At 40.4% G+C, this 20,573-nt stretch overlaps 1 protein-coding gene across 1 annotated transcript; it reads left to right on the plus strand.

Moving 5' to 3' along the window:
* Positions 1–5,961: 5,961 nt before the first annotated feature.
* LOC127548932 (vomeronasal type-2 receptor 26-like) lies at positions 5,962–20,322 on the plus strand. The gene is made up of 4 exons (XM_051976619.1): positions 5,962–6,969; positions 16,227–16,316; positions 17,272–17,382; positions 20,272–20,322. The coding sequence occupies exons 1-4, from the start codon at positions 6,052–6,054 to the stop codon at positions 20,320–20,322; spliced, it is 1,170 nt and encodes a 389-aa protein (XP_051832579.1). The 5' UTR covers positions 5,962–6,051.
* Positions 20,323–20,573: the final 251 nt, after the last annotated feature.

The following is a 20,573-nucleotide window of genomic DNA, read 5'->3' on the forward strand; positions in this document are numbered from 1 at the left end:
AACACTCACACACACCCTCATACACACACACACACACACACACTCACACACACTCACACACACCCTCATACACACACACACACTCACACACACTCACACACACCCTCATACACACACACACACACTCACACACACCCTCATACACACACACACACTCACACACACTCACACACACTCACACACACTCACACACACCCTCATACACACACACACACTCACACACACTCACACACACTCACACACACTCACACACACTCACACACACTCACACACACCCTCATACACACACACACACTCACACACACTCACACACACTCACACACACCCTCATACACACACACACACTCACACACACCCTCATACACACACACACACTCACACACACTCACACACACTCACACACACCCTCATACACACACACACACTCACACACACTCACACACACTCACACACACTCACACACACTCACACACACTCACACACACTCACACACACTCACACACACTCACACACACCCTCATACACACACACACACTCACACACACCCTCATACACACACACACACACACTCACACACACTCACACACACTCACACACACTCACACACACTCACACACACTCACACACACTCACACACACTCACACACACCCTCATACACACACACACACACTCACACACACCCTCATACACACACACACACTCACACACACTCACACACACCCTCATACACACACACACACTCACACACACTCACACACACTCACACACACTCACACACACTCACACACACTCACACACACTCACACACACTCACACACACTCACACACACTCACACACACTCACACACACCCTCATACACACACACACACTCACACACACTCACACACACTCACACACACTCACACACACCCTCATACACACACACACACTCACACACACTCACACACACCCTCATACACACACACACACACTCACACACACTCACACACACCCTCATACACACACACACACTCACACACACCCTCATACACACACACACACTCACACACACCCTCATACACACACACACACACTCACACACACTCACACACACTCACACACACTCACACACACTCACACACACTCACACACACTCACACACACCCTCATACACACACACACACTCACACACACCCTCATACACACACACACACTCACACACACTCACACACACTCACACACACTCACACACACCCTCATACACACACACACACACACTCACACACACTCACACACACCCTCATACACACACACACACTCACACACACCCTCATACACACACACACACTCACACACACTCACACACACTCACACACACTCACACACACCCTCATACACACACACACACACTCACACACACCCTCATACACACACACACACTCACACACACCCTCATACACACACACACACTCACACACACTCACACACACTCACACACACCCTCATACACACACACACACTCACACACACCCTCATACACACACACACACTCACACACACTCACACACACCCTCATACACACACACACACTCACACACACCCTCATACACACACACACACTCACACACACCCTCATACACACACACACACTCACACACACCCTCATACACACACACACACACACTCACACACACCCTCATACACACACACACACTCACACACACTCACACACACCCTCATACACACACACACACACACACTCACAACAAAGTAAGACCAAAGTCTATTAGAAGTCTCTTGTATCATCTCATTGTTGAAATGAAACAAGTCCATCACAGCTGATCATCATATAATCTTACTACTTTGGAAGATGTTCTCTGGGTTCTGTTAATTATTATTACTATTACCTCTTTATCTCTGGTACTCCTCAGGAAGATTTTGTTTTCTTCCTTATCTCTTTAAATTGTAGCTATTTTTGGTTTTACTTGGTCTAAAATCAGGATCACTACTTCTGCTTTTTTTTTTTTTTTTTACTTCAGCTGAAGAATAATATATTCTGTTCTATTTTTTGCCTTTGTCTGTATGGATATTATTGCTTCACATTCGTTTGTTTCAAACAACCTATTGAAGATTCTGGTTTTTAATTCATTCTGCTCGTTACTTCTCTTTTCTGGGAGTGCTCACCATCATACTCATACTTAAGATTACTAACTATGTATGTCCCAGTGATCTATGTTTTCTACATTATACTTTTCTCTCTCCCTTCACCCTTTCCTTTCTCACCAGTGTTTTGCTTCTGATCCTCACCTCCCTCAATCTGTTTTCCCCCTTTTGAGTCACTTCCCATTTACTTTCTCCATTTCCCTTCTACTTCTGCCTTCCCTTCTATTGGGTTTCCTTTTTTTCCTTCTACTTCTTTAGACAGTGAAAAAAAATTCAGTGTCTAATAAAATATTTAGGATATTCCCCGTGAGCCAAAACTCAAGAGATTAAGAGTCCCTAATGCTCATACCTCTCCCTTCTTTCCTCTTTACCCCCCTTCCCAGTATTAAGCTTGTGAGCACCACTTGCTTCTCACAGCCTTCCCTTTTTAGTATCCCTCCCCCAGCCTTAGAGTTCCTCCCCCTATCTTACCCCTTTCCCTCCCAGTTCCGTATTCCCTTCCACTTCGCTTATTCCTTCCCTTTTCACTTTTCCCTTCTCACTTTTCAATGAGGTGGGAGAAGTTTCACGATAGATTGAATATGTCTTAAGATTTTTCACTTAAAGCCAATTCTGAAGGCAGTAAGATACCCACTATATTCATCCCCCTCCATTCTTTCTCTCAGATATAATAGGTTTCCTATGCCTCTTCAAGAGATGTAGTACCCTCACTTTACCCTTTTTCTGGTACAATGTCCTTTCCACATCAGTTTCTAGAACAAGGTATACATGTATTCTTTATAAATCTATATAGCCGAAATATAGTTCCCAAGATTAATCTTTACCTTTTTAGATTTCTCTTGAGTTATATATTTGTAGATCAAACTTTTTGTTAAGTTCTGGCTTTTTCATCAAAAATAGGTGAAATTCGCTTACTTCGTTGAATGTCCATCTTCTTCCCTGGAAAAAGATGCTCATTCTAGCTGGGTAAGTTATTTTTGGTTGCATACCAAGTTCCTTAGCCTTTTGGAATATCATATTCCAGGCCCTTCGATCCTTTAATGTGGATGCTGCCAGATCCTGGGGGATCCTTATTGTGGCTCCTCTATACTTGAATTAGGTTTTTCTAGCCGCTTGCAATATTTTTTCCTTCATCTGAGGGTTCTGGCATTTGGCCACTATATTCCTTGGTGTTTTGATTTTAGGATCCCTTTCAGTGGGTGATCGATGAATCCTTTCAATGTTTATTTTTTCCTCTGTTCCTATGACTTCTGGGCAGTTCTCTTTGATAATTTCCTAGAAAATAGTGTCCAGGCTCTTTTTTTCATCATGCTTTTCTGGGAGTCCAATGATTCTCAGATTGTCTCTCCTGGATCTGTTTTCCAGGTCTGTTGTCTTCCCCAGAAGGTATTTCACATTCTTTTCCATTGTTTGATTTTTTTGGATTTGCTTGACAGATTCTTCTTGTCTCCTCGAGTCATTCAATTCCATTTGTTCGACCCTGATTTTCAGTGAAGCTACACCCAAAGAAGGAACACTGGGAAATAAATGTGAACTATCTGCATTTTTGTTTTTCTTCCGGGTTATTTATACCTTTGGTCTTTTCATTAGAAAAGATTGAAAATTTCCTATTTTATTAAATATCTAATTTCCCCTCAGCAAGATAATGCTTCTTTTTTCTGAGTCGCTGATTTTTGATTGTCTACAAACTCTTACCTCCTGCAATGCTTTAATGTAGTAGTTTTTAATCCTGGGTGATACTAATGGGGAGGCCTCAATTTTTGCTTCTGTTTCTGTATTGTTGCAAATTTTCCCCTTGATTATGGAACTAGCTGCAATATTCCTTGGAGGTTTCATTTTAGGTCTCTTTAAAGAAGTAATTTATGGATTCTTTCAATAAATTTTACCTTCTGCTGCTCATATATCAGAACAGTTTTCCTTGATGATTTCTTGAAAAATGTTTACTGGGCCTTTTATTTATAGTAGTTTTCAGAACATCCACTAATTACTATTTTGTCACTCCTGGTTCCGTTTTCCACATCATTTGTTTTTCCAATGAAATATTGTATATTTTACTCAAATTTTTCACTTTTTAATTTTATTTCACTGATTCTAGATGTCTAGTTGAATCATTCATTTCCATTTGTCAAATTCGAAATTTTAGTGCATCACTTTTTTTCTTTGAGTCTTTCACCTCCTTTTGGATTTGGCAAATTGTACTTCAGAAGAATTTTTGTTCTATGGCTTCTTTTTTCATTTCTACAATTTTATTTTTAGGTGTTATTTTCTTTTTCAATTTCCTCAAATTGATTTTTAAGAAATAATTATCTTTTATATTTTCCCCATTTTCCAATTTTGTGTGTGTGTGTGTGTGTGTGTGTGTGTGTGTGTGTGTTTGTGAGGAGTTGTTTCTTCTAGACATTTGCCTTTTCCCATTTCCAAGCTTGGGTTTTTATTTCCAAATTGTCATAAATTTCCTTCATACATAATTCTTATTCCTGCAAATTTTTTCTCACATCTCTTTTTTTTAAGAATTTTTAAAAGCTTTTTTAAGAGAGCCTTTTGAGCTTGACCTGAGTTCATATCCCCTCTGAGATTTTACTCATAGACATTTTGCCATTGTTATCCTCTTCCAGGCTTCTATTATGATCTTCCCTGACTACATAATATCTCTCTATGGTCAGAGTTTTTGGTGCTCATCTGCTCACTTTTAAAATTTGAGCTCTGTTCCTTGGACACACAAGAGATAGTCTCAAGCTTCTTTTGAGAAAAACAAAAGAAAACATCTTACTATGTGGGGCTAAGGATGCTGCAGGCTTTGCCATTGGGCTGCTTGCTGAAGTTCACTGACTCCCAAATTCTCTTCTGTGTTTGCCCTGGGGGTCTCACAACAGAACTGCTGATGTGCTGGCTCTCTGGATGAGGACACAGTAGGCACAGTTGCTGTACTTTGGCTAAGAGCCTCACACTAAATTCCCAATGCTGGACTTCTCCTGGATATTCCTAGATGTATCTCCCCCACAACTCTGCTGGACAATGATCTACCTATGCTGTCTATACAGACCTGGCCTGAAGGCATTCCAATATATCTTAAGCTGAAAAATTGCATTCCAAATGTTTCTGGGTTCTGTCACTCCAAAACGCAGTCGGGCACTTGATGTGCCAAAAGTGTTATGTTTGGTTTTTCGTTGAGTGCACCAATTACTTCAATTTCTCTTTCATCACTTATTACTGAAGAAAACATTTCCAGTACAATATTGCATAATAGTGGTGTGAATGGACATGCTTGTTTAACCCTTGATCTTATTAGGAATATTTCTAGGCAATCAAAATTCACAAAACTTTGGGAACGGCACTTGCAGAATAATGGCCTTCCCCAAGGAGAAGCTTCAGGGTCTTGTTGAGATATCTCCCACATCTATGACTGAAACAAGGGAAGCCTTCTTCTCTGTAATTATGCAATATATGGACTATCTCATAAAGAACCAGGGTGTGAAATACATTTTTGGGAATGGTTCTGTAGGAGAAGGTTTGTTACTGAGTGTTGCAGAAGAGTGGGTGACAAATGGAAAGAGTAAGTTGGACCATGTGATCATCCATATACACTCCTAATTATGTATCTGTGGAGGTGGTTATCAAAGCCAGAATGGCCAAAAAAAAAAAAAAAAAAAAAAAAAAAAAAAAAAAAAAAAAAGAAGAAAAGGCGTCATCATTTATGTAAAAGGAATAAAGAGAACTTGAACCCAAGCCAACAGTGATCAAGGACATGAATAGATTTGATCTGGCCAGGGTACCAAGTAACTTACCAGTGACTGTGTCATCCAGTAAAGAGAGAATGGGATTTTGCATCCAGTGGAAGCAGAAGGAATTGCTGCAGGTCTCGTGACCGTTTCCTACTGTGGGAATGAAGAGAAATGTTTTCATCTAAATGTTAAGTCCTTGTTTGTCTCCTGCAGATGCTGAGCAGTGTAAGAAGTGCCCAGAGGATGAGTATCCCAATGAGCAGAGAGATCGCTGCCTCCCCAAGACTGTGACCTTCCTGGATGTGAATGAACCCTGGGGGATGGCAGTGACGGTTGTAGCTGTTTCACTCTCATTGCTCACGGTCCTGGTTCTGTGGGTCTTTGTGAAGTTCCAAGACACTCCCATAGTCCAAGCCAATAACAGGAACCTCAGCTACCTGCTCCTCACCTCCCTTTCCTCCTGCTTCCTCTGCTCCTTGCTCTTCATTGGCCGTCCAACAAAGGCTTCCTGCCTTCTCCGACAAACAGTGTTTGCAATTGTGTTCACAGTGGCTGTTTCCTCCATTCTGGCCAAAACCATCATAGTAGTTCTGGCTTTCAGGATTACAAGGCCAGGGAGCAGGATGCGGATGTTCCTTCATCCCAGAGTGCCCTACTGTGTGGTTCTCATCTGCTCCGGAATCCAAGGGCTTTTCTGTGCCATCTGGTTGGGAACCCATCCCCCCTTTCCAGAGGCAGACACACGCTCTGAATCCAGGCACATCATCCTCACGTGTAACGAGGGCTCTGCCTTTGCATTTTACTGTGTCCTGGGCTACATGGGCTTTCTGGCCCTGGGCAGCTTCACCATAGCCTTCCTGGCTAGGAACCTGCCCGATGCCTTCAACGAAGCCAAGTTCATCACGTTCAGCATGCTGGTGTTTTGCAGTGTCTGGGTCTCTTTCCTCCCCACGTATCAGAGCTCCAAAGGAAAAGCCATGATGATCGTGGAGATCTTCTCCATCTTGGCCTCCAGTGCTGGGTTACTGGGCTGCATTTTTATTCCCAAATGTCTTGTGATTCTCCTGACATCATGGGAAAATAACACAAAAAAGTCAGACATAGTGAGGAATGCTAACCAAATTGGCCTTTTCCCCCTGACATTTTAATCAACACAGTTGAAAGCAGGGATAGCCCTGGGACTGGACCTGGGACTTGTGGAACTCCTGCAGCAAGAACCGTCTCTACCTAAGAAGGTCAGGTATTTAGCTGGGCCTTGTTTTCTGGGAGATACCAGAACCATTGTGGAGCAGAGTGACTTCCACAACATTAAAAGTGCATCTGCCCCTTCATGGCCATCACCTGTTTTCATCACACGGCACATGGAGTGACTTCAGATAATCAATCAGCTCAGGAGGTTAAGAAATGAGACAAGGGATAAGGAAATCACCAAGTAGATCACAGGGCTAGTGGAGTCAACACTGCATCCCAAGCTCCAAGCAGAATGGATGCTGCCATGGCTTATGCAATAGCATTGCATTTGAGTCTGGCCTTATGTGATTTTAAATCTAAGAGAGAAGGCAAAAGCAAAGAAAGTTACCTGATGGGGGAGTTGTATTCCACACATTTTAGATTGCAGACTTTTCTCTACCTTATGGGTCTGGTTTCAGCAGGAAATTTACTCAAAACTGACTAAGAGCTGAAAACTTGCAGGGTCTTCAGAGATCATGGTTCATGTCCCATAAGAAACCCAGAGCCATTAGCTGACTCTGTAAGCTCCATAGGAGCCATCCAAATGCTATTACCCCTTTCTACTGATGATCCAGTATTGCCTTTCCCTATTTCATTGTTCTAATGCTTTATGGTATTGAACAATATAGTAACAAAAAAGTCAGACATAGTGAGGAATGCTAACCAAATTGGCCTTTTCCCCCTGACATTTTAATCAACACAGTTGAAAGCAGGGATAGCCCTGGGAGTGGACCTGGGACTTGTGGAACTCCTGCAGCAAGAACCGTCTCTACCTAAGAAGGTCAGGTATTTAGCTGGGCCTTGTTTTCTGGGAGATACCAGAACCATTGTGGAGCAGAGTGACTTCCACAACATTAAAAGTGCATCTGCCCCTTCATGGCCATCACCTGTTTTCATCACACGGCACATGGAGTGACTTCGGATAATTAATCAGCTTAGGAGGTTAAGAAATGAGACAAGGGATAAGGAAATCACCAAGTGGATCACAGGGCTAGTGGAGTCAACACTGCATCCCAAGCTCCAAGCAGAATGGATGCTGCCATGGCTTATGCAATAGCATTGCATTTGAGTCTGGCCTTACGTGATTTTAAATCTAAGAGAGAAGGCAAAAGCAAAGAAAGTTACCTGATGGGGGAGTTGTATTCCACACATTTTAGATTGCAGACTTTTCTCTACCTTATGGGTCTGGTTTCAGCAGGAAATTTACTCAAAACTGACTAAGAGCTGAAAACTTGCAGGGTCTTCAGAGATCATGGTTCATGTCCCATAAGAAACCCAGAGCCATTAGCTGACTCTGTAAGCTCCATAGGAGCCATCCAAATGCTATTACCCCTTTCTACTGATGATCCAGTATTGCCTTTCCCTATTTCATTGTTCTAATGCTTTATGGTATTGAACAATATAGTAACAAAAAAGTCAGACATAGTGAGGAATGCTAACCAAATTGGCCTTTTCCCCCTGACATTTTAATCAACACAGTTGAAAGCAGGGATAGCCCTGGGACTGGACCTGGGACTTGTGGAACTCCTGCAGCAAGAACCGTCTCTACCTAAGAAGGTCAGGTATTTAGCTGGGCCTTGTTTTCTGGGAGATACCAGAACCATTGTGGAGCAGAGTGACTTCCACAACATTAAAAGTGCATCTGCCCCTTCATGGCCATCACCTGTTTTCATCACACGGCACATGGAGTGACTTCAGATAATTAATCAGCTCAGGAGGTTAAGAAATGAGACAAGGGATAAGGAAATCACCAAGTGGATCACAGGGCTAGTGGAGTCAACACTGCATCCCAAGCTCCAAGCAGAATGGATGCTGCCATGGCTTATGCAATAGCATTGCATTTGAGTCTGGCCTTACGTGATTTTAAATCTAAGAGAGAAGGCAAAAGCAAAGAAAGTTACCTGATGGGGGAGTTGTATTCCACACATTTTAGATTGCAGACTTTTCTCTAACTTATGGGTCTGGTTTCAGCAGGAAATTTACTCAAAACTGACTAAGAGCTGAAAACTTGCAGGGTCTTCAGAGATCATGGTTCATGTCCCATAAGAAACCCAGAGCCATTAGCTGACTCTGTAAGCTCCATAGGAGCCATCCAAATGCTATTACCCCTTTCTACTGATGATCCAGTATTGCCTTTCCCTATTTCATTGTTCTAATGCTTTATGGTATTGAACAATATAGTAACAAAAAAGTCAGACATAGTGAGGAATGCTAACCAAATTGGCCTTTTCCCCCTGACATTTTAATCAACACAGTTGAAAGCAGGGATAGCCCTGGGACTGGACCTGGGACTTGTGGAACTCCTGCAGCAAGAACCGTCTCTACCTAAGAAGGTCAGGTATTTAGCTGGGCCTTGTTTTCTGGGAGATACCAGAACCATTGTGGAGCAGAGTGACTTCCACAACATTAAAAGTGCATCTGCCCCTTCATGGCCATCACCTGTTTTCATCACACGGCACATGGAGTGACTTCAGATAATTAATCAGCTCAGGAGGTTAAGAAATGAGACAAGGGATAAGGAAATCACCAAGTGGATCACAGGGCTAGTGGAGTCAACACTGCATCCCAAGCTCCAAGCAGAATGGATGCTGCCATGGCTTATGCAATAGCATTGCATTTGAGTCTGGCCTTATGTGATTTTAAATCTAAGAGAGAAGGCAAAAGCAAAGAAAGTTGCTTCAAAATTTTGTTCACAATGACTATTGCTAACTATATATTTCCCCATTTATTTGTTTTTTTTTCAGTTTATCCCTCATGAATGGGTTTTACTTTTCACCACACAGTTCACAATATTCCCTCTTCCCCCTTTCTTTTGTTTTAGAATATAGGGTGGTCATGACCTCCCTGACTTCTCAATGAGGTGAGAACCCCCCCAAAAAGGTGATCCTGACACCTCAGGAAGGGAGATGAAAACACCAAAGGAAATAGGAATTCAAATCAGATTAGCGGGTTTCTGAAGGGGCTCACTTGAAACAGGTACACATCAATGCATCAATATGGTATAGAACTTTGAAACAGATATACATGGTATACATAAATCCATCAATATGGGAGACATTATACATAATTTACATAAGCACATAGCAATATAACACAGGCTAGTAGTAATGTAACAAATAACAAGAATCAACATGAAAATTTAAGTACTGCAATGGTCTCATCAACAATTTTTCATCTCAAGAAATCCAATGATTCTTGCAATTACATAAAATACATAAGCGCATAGCAATATAACACAGGCTACTAGTAATGTAACAAATAACATGAATCAACCTGAGAATTTACACATGTCCACAAGTCCTAGAAATAGTCCATAAGGAATCCATTGTCCATTAATTCATGCGCCAGGAATTTAATAATTCCTGTAAGCTCTGAAGTACTGCAAAAAGTCTCATCAACAATTTTTCATCTCAAGGAATCCAATGATTCTTGCTGGTTTTTCAAGAACTAAAACAGTTTCATCTTGTGTTAGGAAATCCAATGATTCTGAAGATTTTAAAAGTCCTTTTAACAGTCTCCATGTCAGCCATCTGATTCCTTCTCTATAAGCAGACCCTCTTCCCCAAGCAGTTAACCTATCTAATTCCCTTCTATTTACCACTTTTGGGATTTCTCATCATCTGGTAATTACATTGGAGTTGTTTGCACTGTATACTGCCCATTTGGGTTAAAAAAAATCTATATTCTTCCCAACTGTACTCCTGATTGCTTTTCTGTTGATTGATGACATCAGAGTCCTGAATTTCTAAAGTTTCTCTGGGTGTAACCTCAGCTGCTATCATGCCCCACCTACCTTTTGATTGATACTTTGAAGCTGGGCCCTTCCTTTCATTCCTCTGGGTCAATCTACATTTAGAGGCCCAGTGAAAGCCTCGGTTACATTTTGGACATGGGGTTTTGGGTTTTCTCTCATCCTGTCTTCTCATTCTATCTCTATTTCTACATTGGGCTCTTAAATGTCCAACTTTTCCACATTGAAAACATCTACGAGTTTCTCTAGAAGTCCCTTGCCAAGAGGGACCCTGTCTTTCCATGTTCATCATAGTTTGGGTATAATAAGCATTTGTGCCCACTGTGGCACACCGTCTTATGATCTCCTCTAAAGGAGCATCTTTGTCTAGCCCCCATATAATTCTTTTGCAAACCTCATTGGCATTTTCCTTAGCCAAATGTCTGGTCATTATTTCTGTGGCAGCATTATCTCCAATGGTTCTTATTACAGCTGTTTGCAAACGTCCCACAAAATCTGCAAAAGGTTCACTGGGACCTTGCTCTATTTTTGTGAAAGCATTATTTCCATCTTTCTGTCCAGGGAGAGAATTCCAAACTTTTATTGCAGCCTTAGAAATTTGCTCATACACTGTTATGGGATAAAAAATCTGTTCTGAACTCTCTGCATACTGACCTTGACCAACTAGTTGGTCAAAAGTGGTTTGTCCAATAGCTCCTGTTTGTCTATAGCATCAGGCTTGAATCCTACATGATTCATGAAACTCCGAAAGCCACAATAAATCTTGTCCCAGTTCTAGACATGTCTTAGCTATGGATTTCCAGTCATTCGGGTTAAGATTTCATAAGACAAATTATCTAGTAACATCTTCAATAAGAGGATGTAGCCCCATAAAGAGTGCAACCCTTTTTAAATCTTTAATTTTTTCCAAATAAAAAGGAGTGTATTTTCTCTCTTTTTGACCTGAAGAGTCAAGCTTTTCAATAGCAGGATATGCATTTATAAAATCAGATGTATCTTCTTCTTCATTTTTTGCCTTAATTAATGCTTTTTCTAATCTTGTCAAATTCTGCTTTACAGGAGAAGCTGATTGTGTTTCTTCCTCTCTTCCTCCCCCTTCTTTCTCTACCCATGAAGGATTCATTTAGTATGAGAAGAACTTGGTCATAAATAAAGGGTTAGAGTGATAAAAAGGAAGTGAATCCTTCATTCAGGGAGCTTCTATTCTAAAAGACCAGACAAGAATACACACATTGTCTGTATCTACCAAGAAAATGTTTAAAATTCATATAAATCGGTTCTGGAAAGGTGTAAACAGGGAGCTGCAAAGAATGAGGAAGTATTAAGACAGGCAGCTCTTCTACTTGAGTTGTTGCCCAATGCTACACAGAAGTGATCTGGATATTTGATAGGAAAGGGCTCCACTGTCTAAGCTTATTGTCCTTAGTGATTAGGTTAAGAAGAAAAGGTGTCATCCCTTATATAAAAAGAATAAAGAGAACTTGAACCCAAGCCAACAGTGATCAAAGACTTGAATAGATTTGATCTGGCCAGTGTACTGTACCAAGTGACTTACCAGTGACTGTGTCATCCAGTAAAGAGAGAATGGGATTATGGGTTTTCTCCCATAGTGCTCTCTGGCCCTAAGAGCTTCAAGGGAGGTGCTCATACACACACACACACACACACACACACACACACACACACACACACACACACACACACACACACACACACACACACACACACACATACACACTCACACACACCCTCATACACACACACACACACACACACACACACACACACACACACACACACACACACACACACACACACACACACACACACACACACACACACACACACACACACACACACACACACACACACACACACACACACACACACACACACACACACACACACACACACACACACACACACACACACACACACACACACACACACACACTCACAACAAAGTAAGACCAAAGTCTATTAGAAGTCTCTTGTATCATCTCATTGTTGAAATGAAACAAGTCCATCACAGCTGATCATCATATAATCTTACTACTTTGGAAGATGTTCTCTGGGTTCTGTTAATTATTATTACTATTACCTCTTTATCTCTGGTACTCCTCAGGAAGATTTTGTTTTCTTCCTTATCTCTTTAAATTGTAGCTATTTTTGGTTTTACTTGGTCTAGAATCAGGATCACTACTTCTGCTTTTTTTTTTTTTAAATTTGATATCTTTGTTTTCCCCCGTTCCATATGAAACAACATTTTTAACTTTTTTTTAATGCCTTGTCTTCCGCATTCTCTCCCTTCTTTCCCAACCCCAGAACCATTGAGATATCACACGTGCAGTTACACAAAATATTTATAGAAATGTCTTGTTGAGAAATATATGTGTATCATTCCTTGGGTTAATAAAAAGAATCCTTCAAATAATATTTTTACAAACTGTGTGACATCAACAGTTTCATCATAAAGACCTTCAAAGTAGTTTTGGATCATGGTGTTGTTGCAAAAGCAAAGTTATTTGCAGGTGACCACTCTACTCTATTGCCTGACTTTGTGCACATTACATTTCAGTTTGCTTATGTTCATGTCTATCCTTCCAGATTTTTCTGGTCATCATAGTTACAGAATCATCAAAGTATTCCATCCCAATTACATACCACACTTTCTTCAGCGATTCCGCATTTGATGGGAATTCCCTCAATTTCCAATTCTTTCCCCAAGAACAGAGGTCACATCTATATTTTTGTAGGTATATTTCCCTTTCCTTTTTTTCTTAATCCCTTTTGGGTTTCAAGCCATGGAGTGTTAATTTGAGGTGGATGAATTTGCCTAACTTTAATGCCTTTTCAACATATATCATCTATTTTAATCAATATCTATTGGGGACTGGTTCATATTTTAATATATTTCATTCCTTTATCTATACATTTGAGAAAAACTGGCTGCAGCAAAGAAAGTTGTTTCAAAATGTTATTCACAATGACTATTGCTATCTATATATTTCCCCTTTTATTTGTTTGTTTTTTCAGTTTATCCCTCATGAAAGGGTTTTACTTTTCACCACACAGTTCACAATATTCCCTCTCTTTTCTCACCCTAGCCCCTGCTCTTATTCCTTTACCCTCCTACTATCTTGCAAAATAATTTAGATATCTATATCTATGTTGAGTGTGCATGTTATTTCCTCTTAACAGCCAATTCGAATAAGTGTAATATTCACTCTCTCTCCATCCCCTCCTTCCTTCCCCTCTACTAAATACTTTATGTTGCTTTTTTAATAGAAGATAATTTATGCCATCCTCCTTCTCCCTTTCCCTTTCTCCCATTACATTCCAGCAACACTTTAATTTAATGTAATTTCTTTCATCAAGTATTCTTTCATATTCTTATTCAATTCTCACCTATGCACTCTGTTTGTATATACTCCTTCTAACTTCCCTAATAATAGGAGATCTCTCATGAAATACAAAGATCATCCTTTCATGTAAGAATGTAAACAGATAAACCAGGTTAATTTCCTTCTGATTTCCATTTTGCTTCTCCCAAGTTCTGTATTTGAAAGTCAAATTTTCTCTTCAGCTCTGGTCTTTTCACAACAAATACTTGGAATTCCTGTATTTCCCTGAGCTCCCACCTTTTCCTAAATGTTTAGCATGAGTTTTACTGGGCAGGTGATTCCTGGTTACAATCCTAGCTCTTTGCTGTACAGAAATTCATATTCCAAATACTCTGATACTTTAAAGAAAAAGTGACAAAATCTTGTATATCCTGTCTTCTCACTATACTTGAATTCTTTCTTTGGAGATATTTGCAATATTTTCCCGTTTACCTAAAAGTTCTGGAATTTGACAACCCTATTTCTGGACGTTTCCTTTTCGAATTCTTCAGATAGTGATCAGTGTGTTCATTTCATTTCTCTATTACCTTCTAGAATACCGAGAGTTTTCCTCGATAATATCTTACCAGAAGATGTCTAGGAAGTCCCATAATTTTAAAATGATCTCTGCTGGATCATTATTTTTTCAGTGAGATATATCACATTGTTTTCTACTTTTTCATTATTTACATTTTGATTGATGGTGTCTGGATTTCTCATAAAGACATTAGCTTCCATTTCACCAATTATATCTTATATTTTTGCCAAGACAGCAGCAGATTCAGAGTTATGGCTCCTTGTTTGCTGGCATCAATCCAGGGCTGGGACTTTGCTGGCTTGATCTAAACCACACCTGAGCTCCTACCTCACAATAGCTGTTTCCTGATGGCAAGTTGTCTTAGGTTAGAAAAATGTTCCAGTCCATCTTTTTTTTCTCAGTAATAACACCTAAAATGTATTTGTCATCGTTTTAAAGGAATTTGGAGCATTTGCTGTGAAACCCGAAGTGAGTTCATTCTTTAGTCGCCCTTCTGAGCTCTTTGTTCAAGGTGGTTGGGAGCATAGAATAGCATTTCTTTTTCTTTCTTTCTTTTATTTTTTTTCTTTATTAAAGCTCATTATTTTTAAAAATATATGCACGGGCAATTCTTCAACATTGGCCCTTGCAAATCCTTGTGTTCCAGTTTCCCCCCTGTCCTTGCCCCCTCCCTGAGATGGCAAGTAGTCCAGTATATGTTAAACATGGTAGAAATATAGAACAAATTCAATATGTTCATACATATTTATACAATTATCTTACTGTGCAAGAAAAATCAAATAAAACCAGAAAAAATATAGACAAAATAAAATGCAAGCAAAGAACAACAAAATAGTGAAAATGTTCTGTTGTGAAGCGCACTCAGTTCCCACAAGCCTCTCTCTGGTTGTAGATGGTTCTTTATTACTAAACCATTGGATCTGGTCTGAAGCATCTCATTGTTGAAGAGAGCCACGTCCTCCTGAATTGATCATCATATAACCTTGTTCTGTTCTTTTCACTCAGCATCAGTTCATGTCAGTCTCTCCAGGCCTCTCTGAAATCGTCCTGCTGGTCATTTGTTGTAGAACAATAATTAGAATAGAGTTTCTGGGGGATATTCTGGGAATAACCGGCTTGAAGAATGTAATGGGAACAAGGCCATCATGAAGGACACAATTTAGGACTCTGTTACAGTAAGTACACTGTTATCACCAAGTGCTACAAGTTATGATTGTTACATTCGGCAGACTGACTGCTAATCATTGTTTAATGTTCATGTCAAGCTGCAAGGAAGGGGAGGATGTATATCTGTAATCTTGAAACATGCAGTAAATAACCTGAATACTCTATTATTATTGCAATATTAGTTTAGAGAAAGATAGACTCTGGCTCTCAGATCAATAAATGCAATATTTAAGTGGTACCTGGCTGGCTCCTGTACTTTCATTTCCACTCTCATCCTATTGGGGGGAGCAGGAGCGGGCATCCACACTGAGCACTCAACGAGACAGGGACCTGAATGCCACTGCGGAGGAGAGTGACCTCTTGGTGAGCTCAGGGATTAAGGTAAGAGGGGAAATTATTTTAGATCCAAGCTAAGGCAAATATTAATTATAAGTAAATTTGAGTTTTATACCACTGATATCCATATAGTGCACATATTGAATCAGAATGGGGCAAAAACAATCAGGTGCCAAGGACTGAGAATGTTATCTGAAAGTCTTAAAGAAGCGAGTAAAGGAAAGAGAATTGGAAATGACTACAGGACAGTTACAGGAATTTTTAGAGTTTATAGAAAAATGCTGGTTTGGGTTTTCACAAGAAGAAAGAATCCATGGGAAGAAATGGAAGACAGAGGGAAAATCAATGAGGGAATATTTTAGAGAAACAGGGCCAGGAGTTTTTCCAGTTCCTATATTTTCTAATTGAAGTATTTTGAAAAAAAAAAAAACACAGGAGAGGATAGCACAGTTACTGTTAATATCTTACAAAAGAGTAGAAAGAGAATATTAAAAGGTTCTGAGAGTACAGGAAAAGAGGTATTCGGGATGCAATCGATAACTGATTCTACGCCACTTTTATAGTCGGAAATAGAAGGAAAACTCTTTGAGTCCAGAGGAGATGTTGGTGATAATTCTGGCATTTCCACCTCCAAAGCTTCTGCCTTCCCTTACCCCAGAAGAGAAGCAAGAAATGCAAAACCTTGGCCCTCAGGAGGATAAAGAGGGCAGAGAGGTACTGAGCACAGCGGGTATGAGATGTGCTCCCACATTTACATCGGGTAAGTCACTGGGATGTCAGAGGCCTTTGTGACGCGGTGCTGACCAAGTTTGTGGCACTGGCTTGTACACGATAGCAGGCAACTGGCCAGCAGGTGTCCTGTTGTCAGAGGATGAATAGGGCGGCCCAACAAAAAGTCCAGAAAGAAGGAAGGCCCCTGGTATCGGGCCCTTACAAAGCATTCAGGTGGACTTTACCGAACTGCCATCTGTGGGGCATCTCAAATTCCTGTGGGTTGTAGCGGACCATCTGCCTCATGGGAGGAGGCCTCCCCCTTGCCCGGGAAACTGCCTCAGTAGTCAAAAAAGTCCTCCCTGAGCATATCACTCCAGGGTATGTGCTGGTGAAGCAGGTACCTTCGGACCAAGTCACCCGGTTCACAGCTAAGCTCCTCCCATCTGTGGCCCAAACTCTAGGAATATCATGGGATTTACACACCCCATGGCATCTGTCCTCATCAGGTAAAGTGGAAAGGGTGGATAACAATATTAAAGGGATTAAGGGGAAAAAATGGAAATTGAATTATACATATAAAAATCTTTATAGCAGCTCTTTTCTTTTTCTTTTTAAAAAAATTTTCATTTATTTATTTATTTACAAAAAATATGCAATGTTAATTTTCAATGTTGACCCTTGCACAACCTTTTGTTCCAAATTTTCCCCACCTTCCTCCTCTCCCTCGTCTAGCTTGCCAGTATTCCAATACATGTTACACATGTTGAAATACATGTTAAATCCAATATATCTTTACATATTTATACTACTGCACAATATATTGTACTTCACTTGCTGCACAAGAAAAATCATATCAAGAAGGGAAGGAAAAAAAAACTGAGGAATAAAACAAAATTCAAACAAATTACAATAGAGAGTAAGAATGGTAGGTTGTTCCACTCTGTTCCCACAATCCTCTCTCTGGCTGTAGACGGCTCTCTTCATAACTGAGCAAATGGAACTGTTTTGAATCCTTTCGTTGTTGAAGAAAACCACTTCCATCGGAATCTATTCTTGTATAGTCTTGTTGCCATGCATACTGATCTCCTGGTTCTGCTCATTTCACTTACCATTATTCATGTAACTCTCTCCAGGCCTTTCTGAAATCATACTCCTGGTTGTTTCTTTTTTATTATTATTATAGCTTTTCATTTACAAGTTATATGCATGGGTAATGTTACAGCATTGACAATTGCCAAACCTTTTGTTCCAAATTTTCCCCACCTTCCTCCTCTCCCTCGTCTAGCTTGCCAGTATTCCAATACATGTTACACATGTTGAAATACATGTTAAATCCAATATATCTTTACATATTTATACTACTGCACAATATATTGTACTTCACTTGCTGCACAAGAAAAATCATATCAAGAAGGGAAGGAAAAAAAAACTGAGGAATAAAACAAAATTCAAACAAATTACAATAGAGAGTAAGAATGGTAGGTTGTTCCACTCTGTTCCCACAATCCTCTCTCTGGCTGTAGACGGCTCTCTTCATAACTGAGCAAATGGAACTGTTTTGAATCCTTTCGTTGTTGAAGAAAACCACTTCCATCGGAATCTATTCTTGTATAGTCTTGTTGCCATGCATACTGATCTCCTGGTTCTGCTCATTTCACTTACCATTATTCATGTAACTCTCTCCAGGCCTTTCTGAAATCATACTCCTGGTTGTTTCTTTTTTATTATTATTATAGCTTTTCATTTACAAGTTATATGCATGGGTAATGTTACAGCATTGACAATTGCCAAACCTTTTGTTCCAATTTTTCCTGTCCTTCCTCCCACCCCCTCCCCCAGATGGCAGGTTGACCAATACATGTTAAATATGTTAAAGTATAAATTAAATACAATATAAGTATACATGTCCAAACAGTTATTTTGCTGTACAAAAAGAATCAGAGTTTGAAATAGTGTACTATCAGCCTGTGAAGGAAATCAAAAATGCAGGTGGACAAAAATAGAAGGATTGGGAGTTCTATATAATGGTTCCTAGTCATCTCCCAGAGTTCTTTCCCTGGGTGTAGCTGGTTCAATTCATTACTGCTCTACTGGAGCTGATTTGGTTCATCTCATTGCTGGAGATGGCCACGTCCATCAGAACTGATCATCTTATAGTACTGTTGTTGAAGTATAGAATGATCTCCTGATCCTGCTCATTTCACTCAGCATCACTTCATGTAAGTCTCTCCAGGCCTTTCTGAAATCATCCTGTTGGTCATTTCTTACTGAACAATAATATTCCATAACATTCATATACCACAATTTATTCAGCCATTCTCCAATTGATGGGCATCCACTCAGTTTCTAGTTTCTGGCCACTACAAAGAGGGCTGCCACAAACATTCTTGCACATGTGGGTCCCTTTGCCTCCTTTAAGATCTCTTTGGGATATAAGCCCAGTAGGAACACTGCTGGATCAAAGGGTATGCACAGTTTGATAACTTTTTGAGCATAGTTCCAGCTTGTTCTCCAGAATGGCTGGATGTATTCACAATTCCACCAACAATGTATCAGTGTCCCTGTTTTCCCACATCCGCTCCAACATTCGGCATTATCTTTTCCTGTCATCTTAGCCAATCTGAGAGGTGTGTAGTGGTATGTCAGAGTTGTCTTAATTTGCATTTCTCTGATCAATACTGATTTGGAGCACCTTCTCACGTGACTAGAAATAGTTTCAATTTCTTCATCTGAAAATTGTCTCTTCATATCATTTGTCCTTTCATCAATTGGAGAATCACTTAATTTCTTATAAATTAGAGTCAATTTCTCTAATAATAGAATGTGTGGCAGATCTCCTCCAAACACGTTTCTTAGAACTCAGTAACCTTGTCTTCCTCCAGAGATTCTTGGTACTAGAAATCAGCAAGGACAGACACATCTCCTGACTTCCCAGAAGGCCTGCCCCCTGCAGGGGAGATGCAGAAGCCCAGCCAGAATTGATTAGCAAAGTTCTCCACAGCAAAGGGTCTTAATAAGTTTTTATGTCCTTTAATATCGGGACCTTTGTTTTCTTATAATTGGAGAAGATATACCTCAGTATGAAGGTCAATGAAGCAGTGTAGGAATTATGCGGATAAGAACCAATAATACAAGTACAAAGAACAAGCAGGAAAGGATAAATGATTTCCACGTATCCCATAATGACAGTGCAGGAAATAATTGTGGCCTTGTGTCTTCCACCCATTGGGCTGCCTGGTGGAGATGATGCACATTTGTAAGTACCTGTTGTGATTTCTATACACAGCAAGATGAAGTCCCAACCACGGATACAGCACCTTTGGCCGCTAACAGATAACCCAGCGCGGTTGTTATCTATGGCCTCACGGGCCGGGAATTCCATGATTCCCGTAAATCCCGGAGACCTGCAGCGGTTTCACTAGCAATTACTTCACTGGCCGTTATACTGTTAGGTAACATTCGTTAACATAGCGATCTCGTGATCTCTCTATCCTGCCCAAGGCAGAAGGAGCGCAGGAGTTTCTCTGACCCCCCTAAGAAACGACCCCAGGATCTCCTTGTTATACGGCGGGTATCGCGCTGCGGGGA

Source organism: Antechinus flavipes, chromosome 1 (assembly GCF_016432865.1).
Source record: "Antechinus flavipes isolate AdamAnt ecotype Samford, QLD, Australia chromosome 1, AdamAnt_v2, whole genome shotgun sequence".
In the NCBI taxonomy this organism is placed as follows: domain Eukaryota; kingdom Metazoa; phylum Chordata; class Mammalia; order Dasyuromorphia; family Dasyuridae; genus Antechinus; species Antechinus flavipes.

What these genes read in the sequence shown, in the direction of transcription:
- LOC127548932 (XM_051976619.1), top strand. Translation starts at nt 6,052, where the DNA reads ATGTTAAGTCCTTGTTTGTCTCCTGCAGATGCTGAGCAGTGTAAGAAG. An exon ending in ACACAAAAAAGTCAGACATA is followed by an intron (nt 6,970 to 16,226) that starts GTGAGGAATGCT and finishes TGGGGGGAGCAG; the next exon opens with GAGCGGGCATCCACACTGAG. An exon ending in TGGTGAGCTCAGGGATTAAG is followed by an intron (nt 16,317 to 17,271) that starts GTAAGAGGGGAA and finishes TGTGGGTTGTAG; the next exon opens with CGGACCATCTGCCTCATGGG.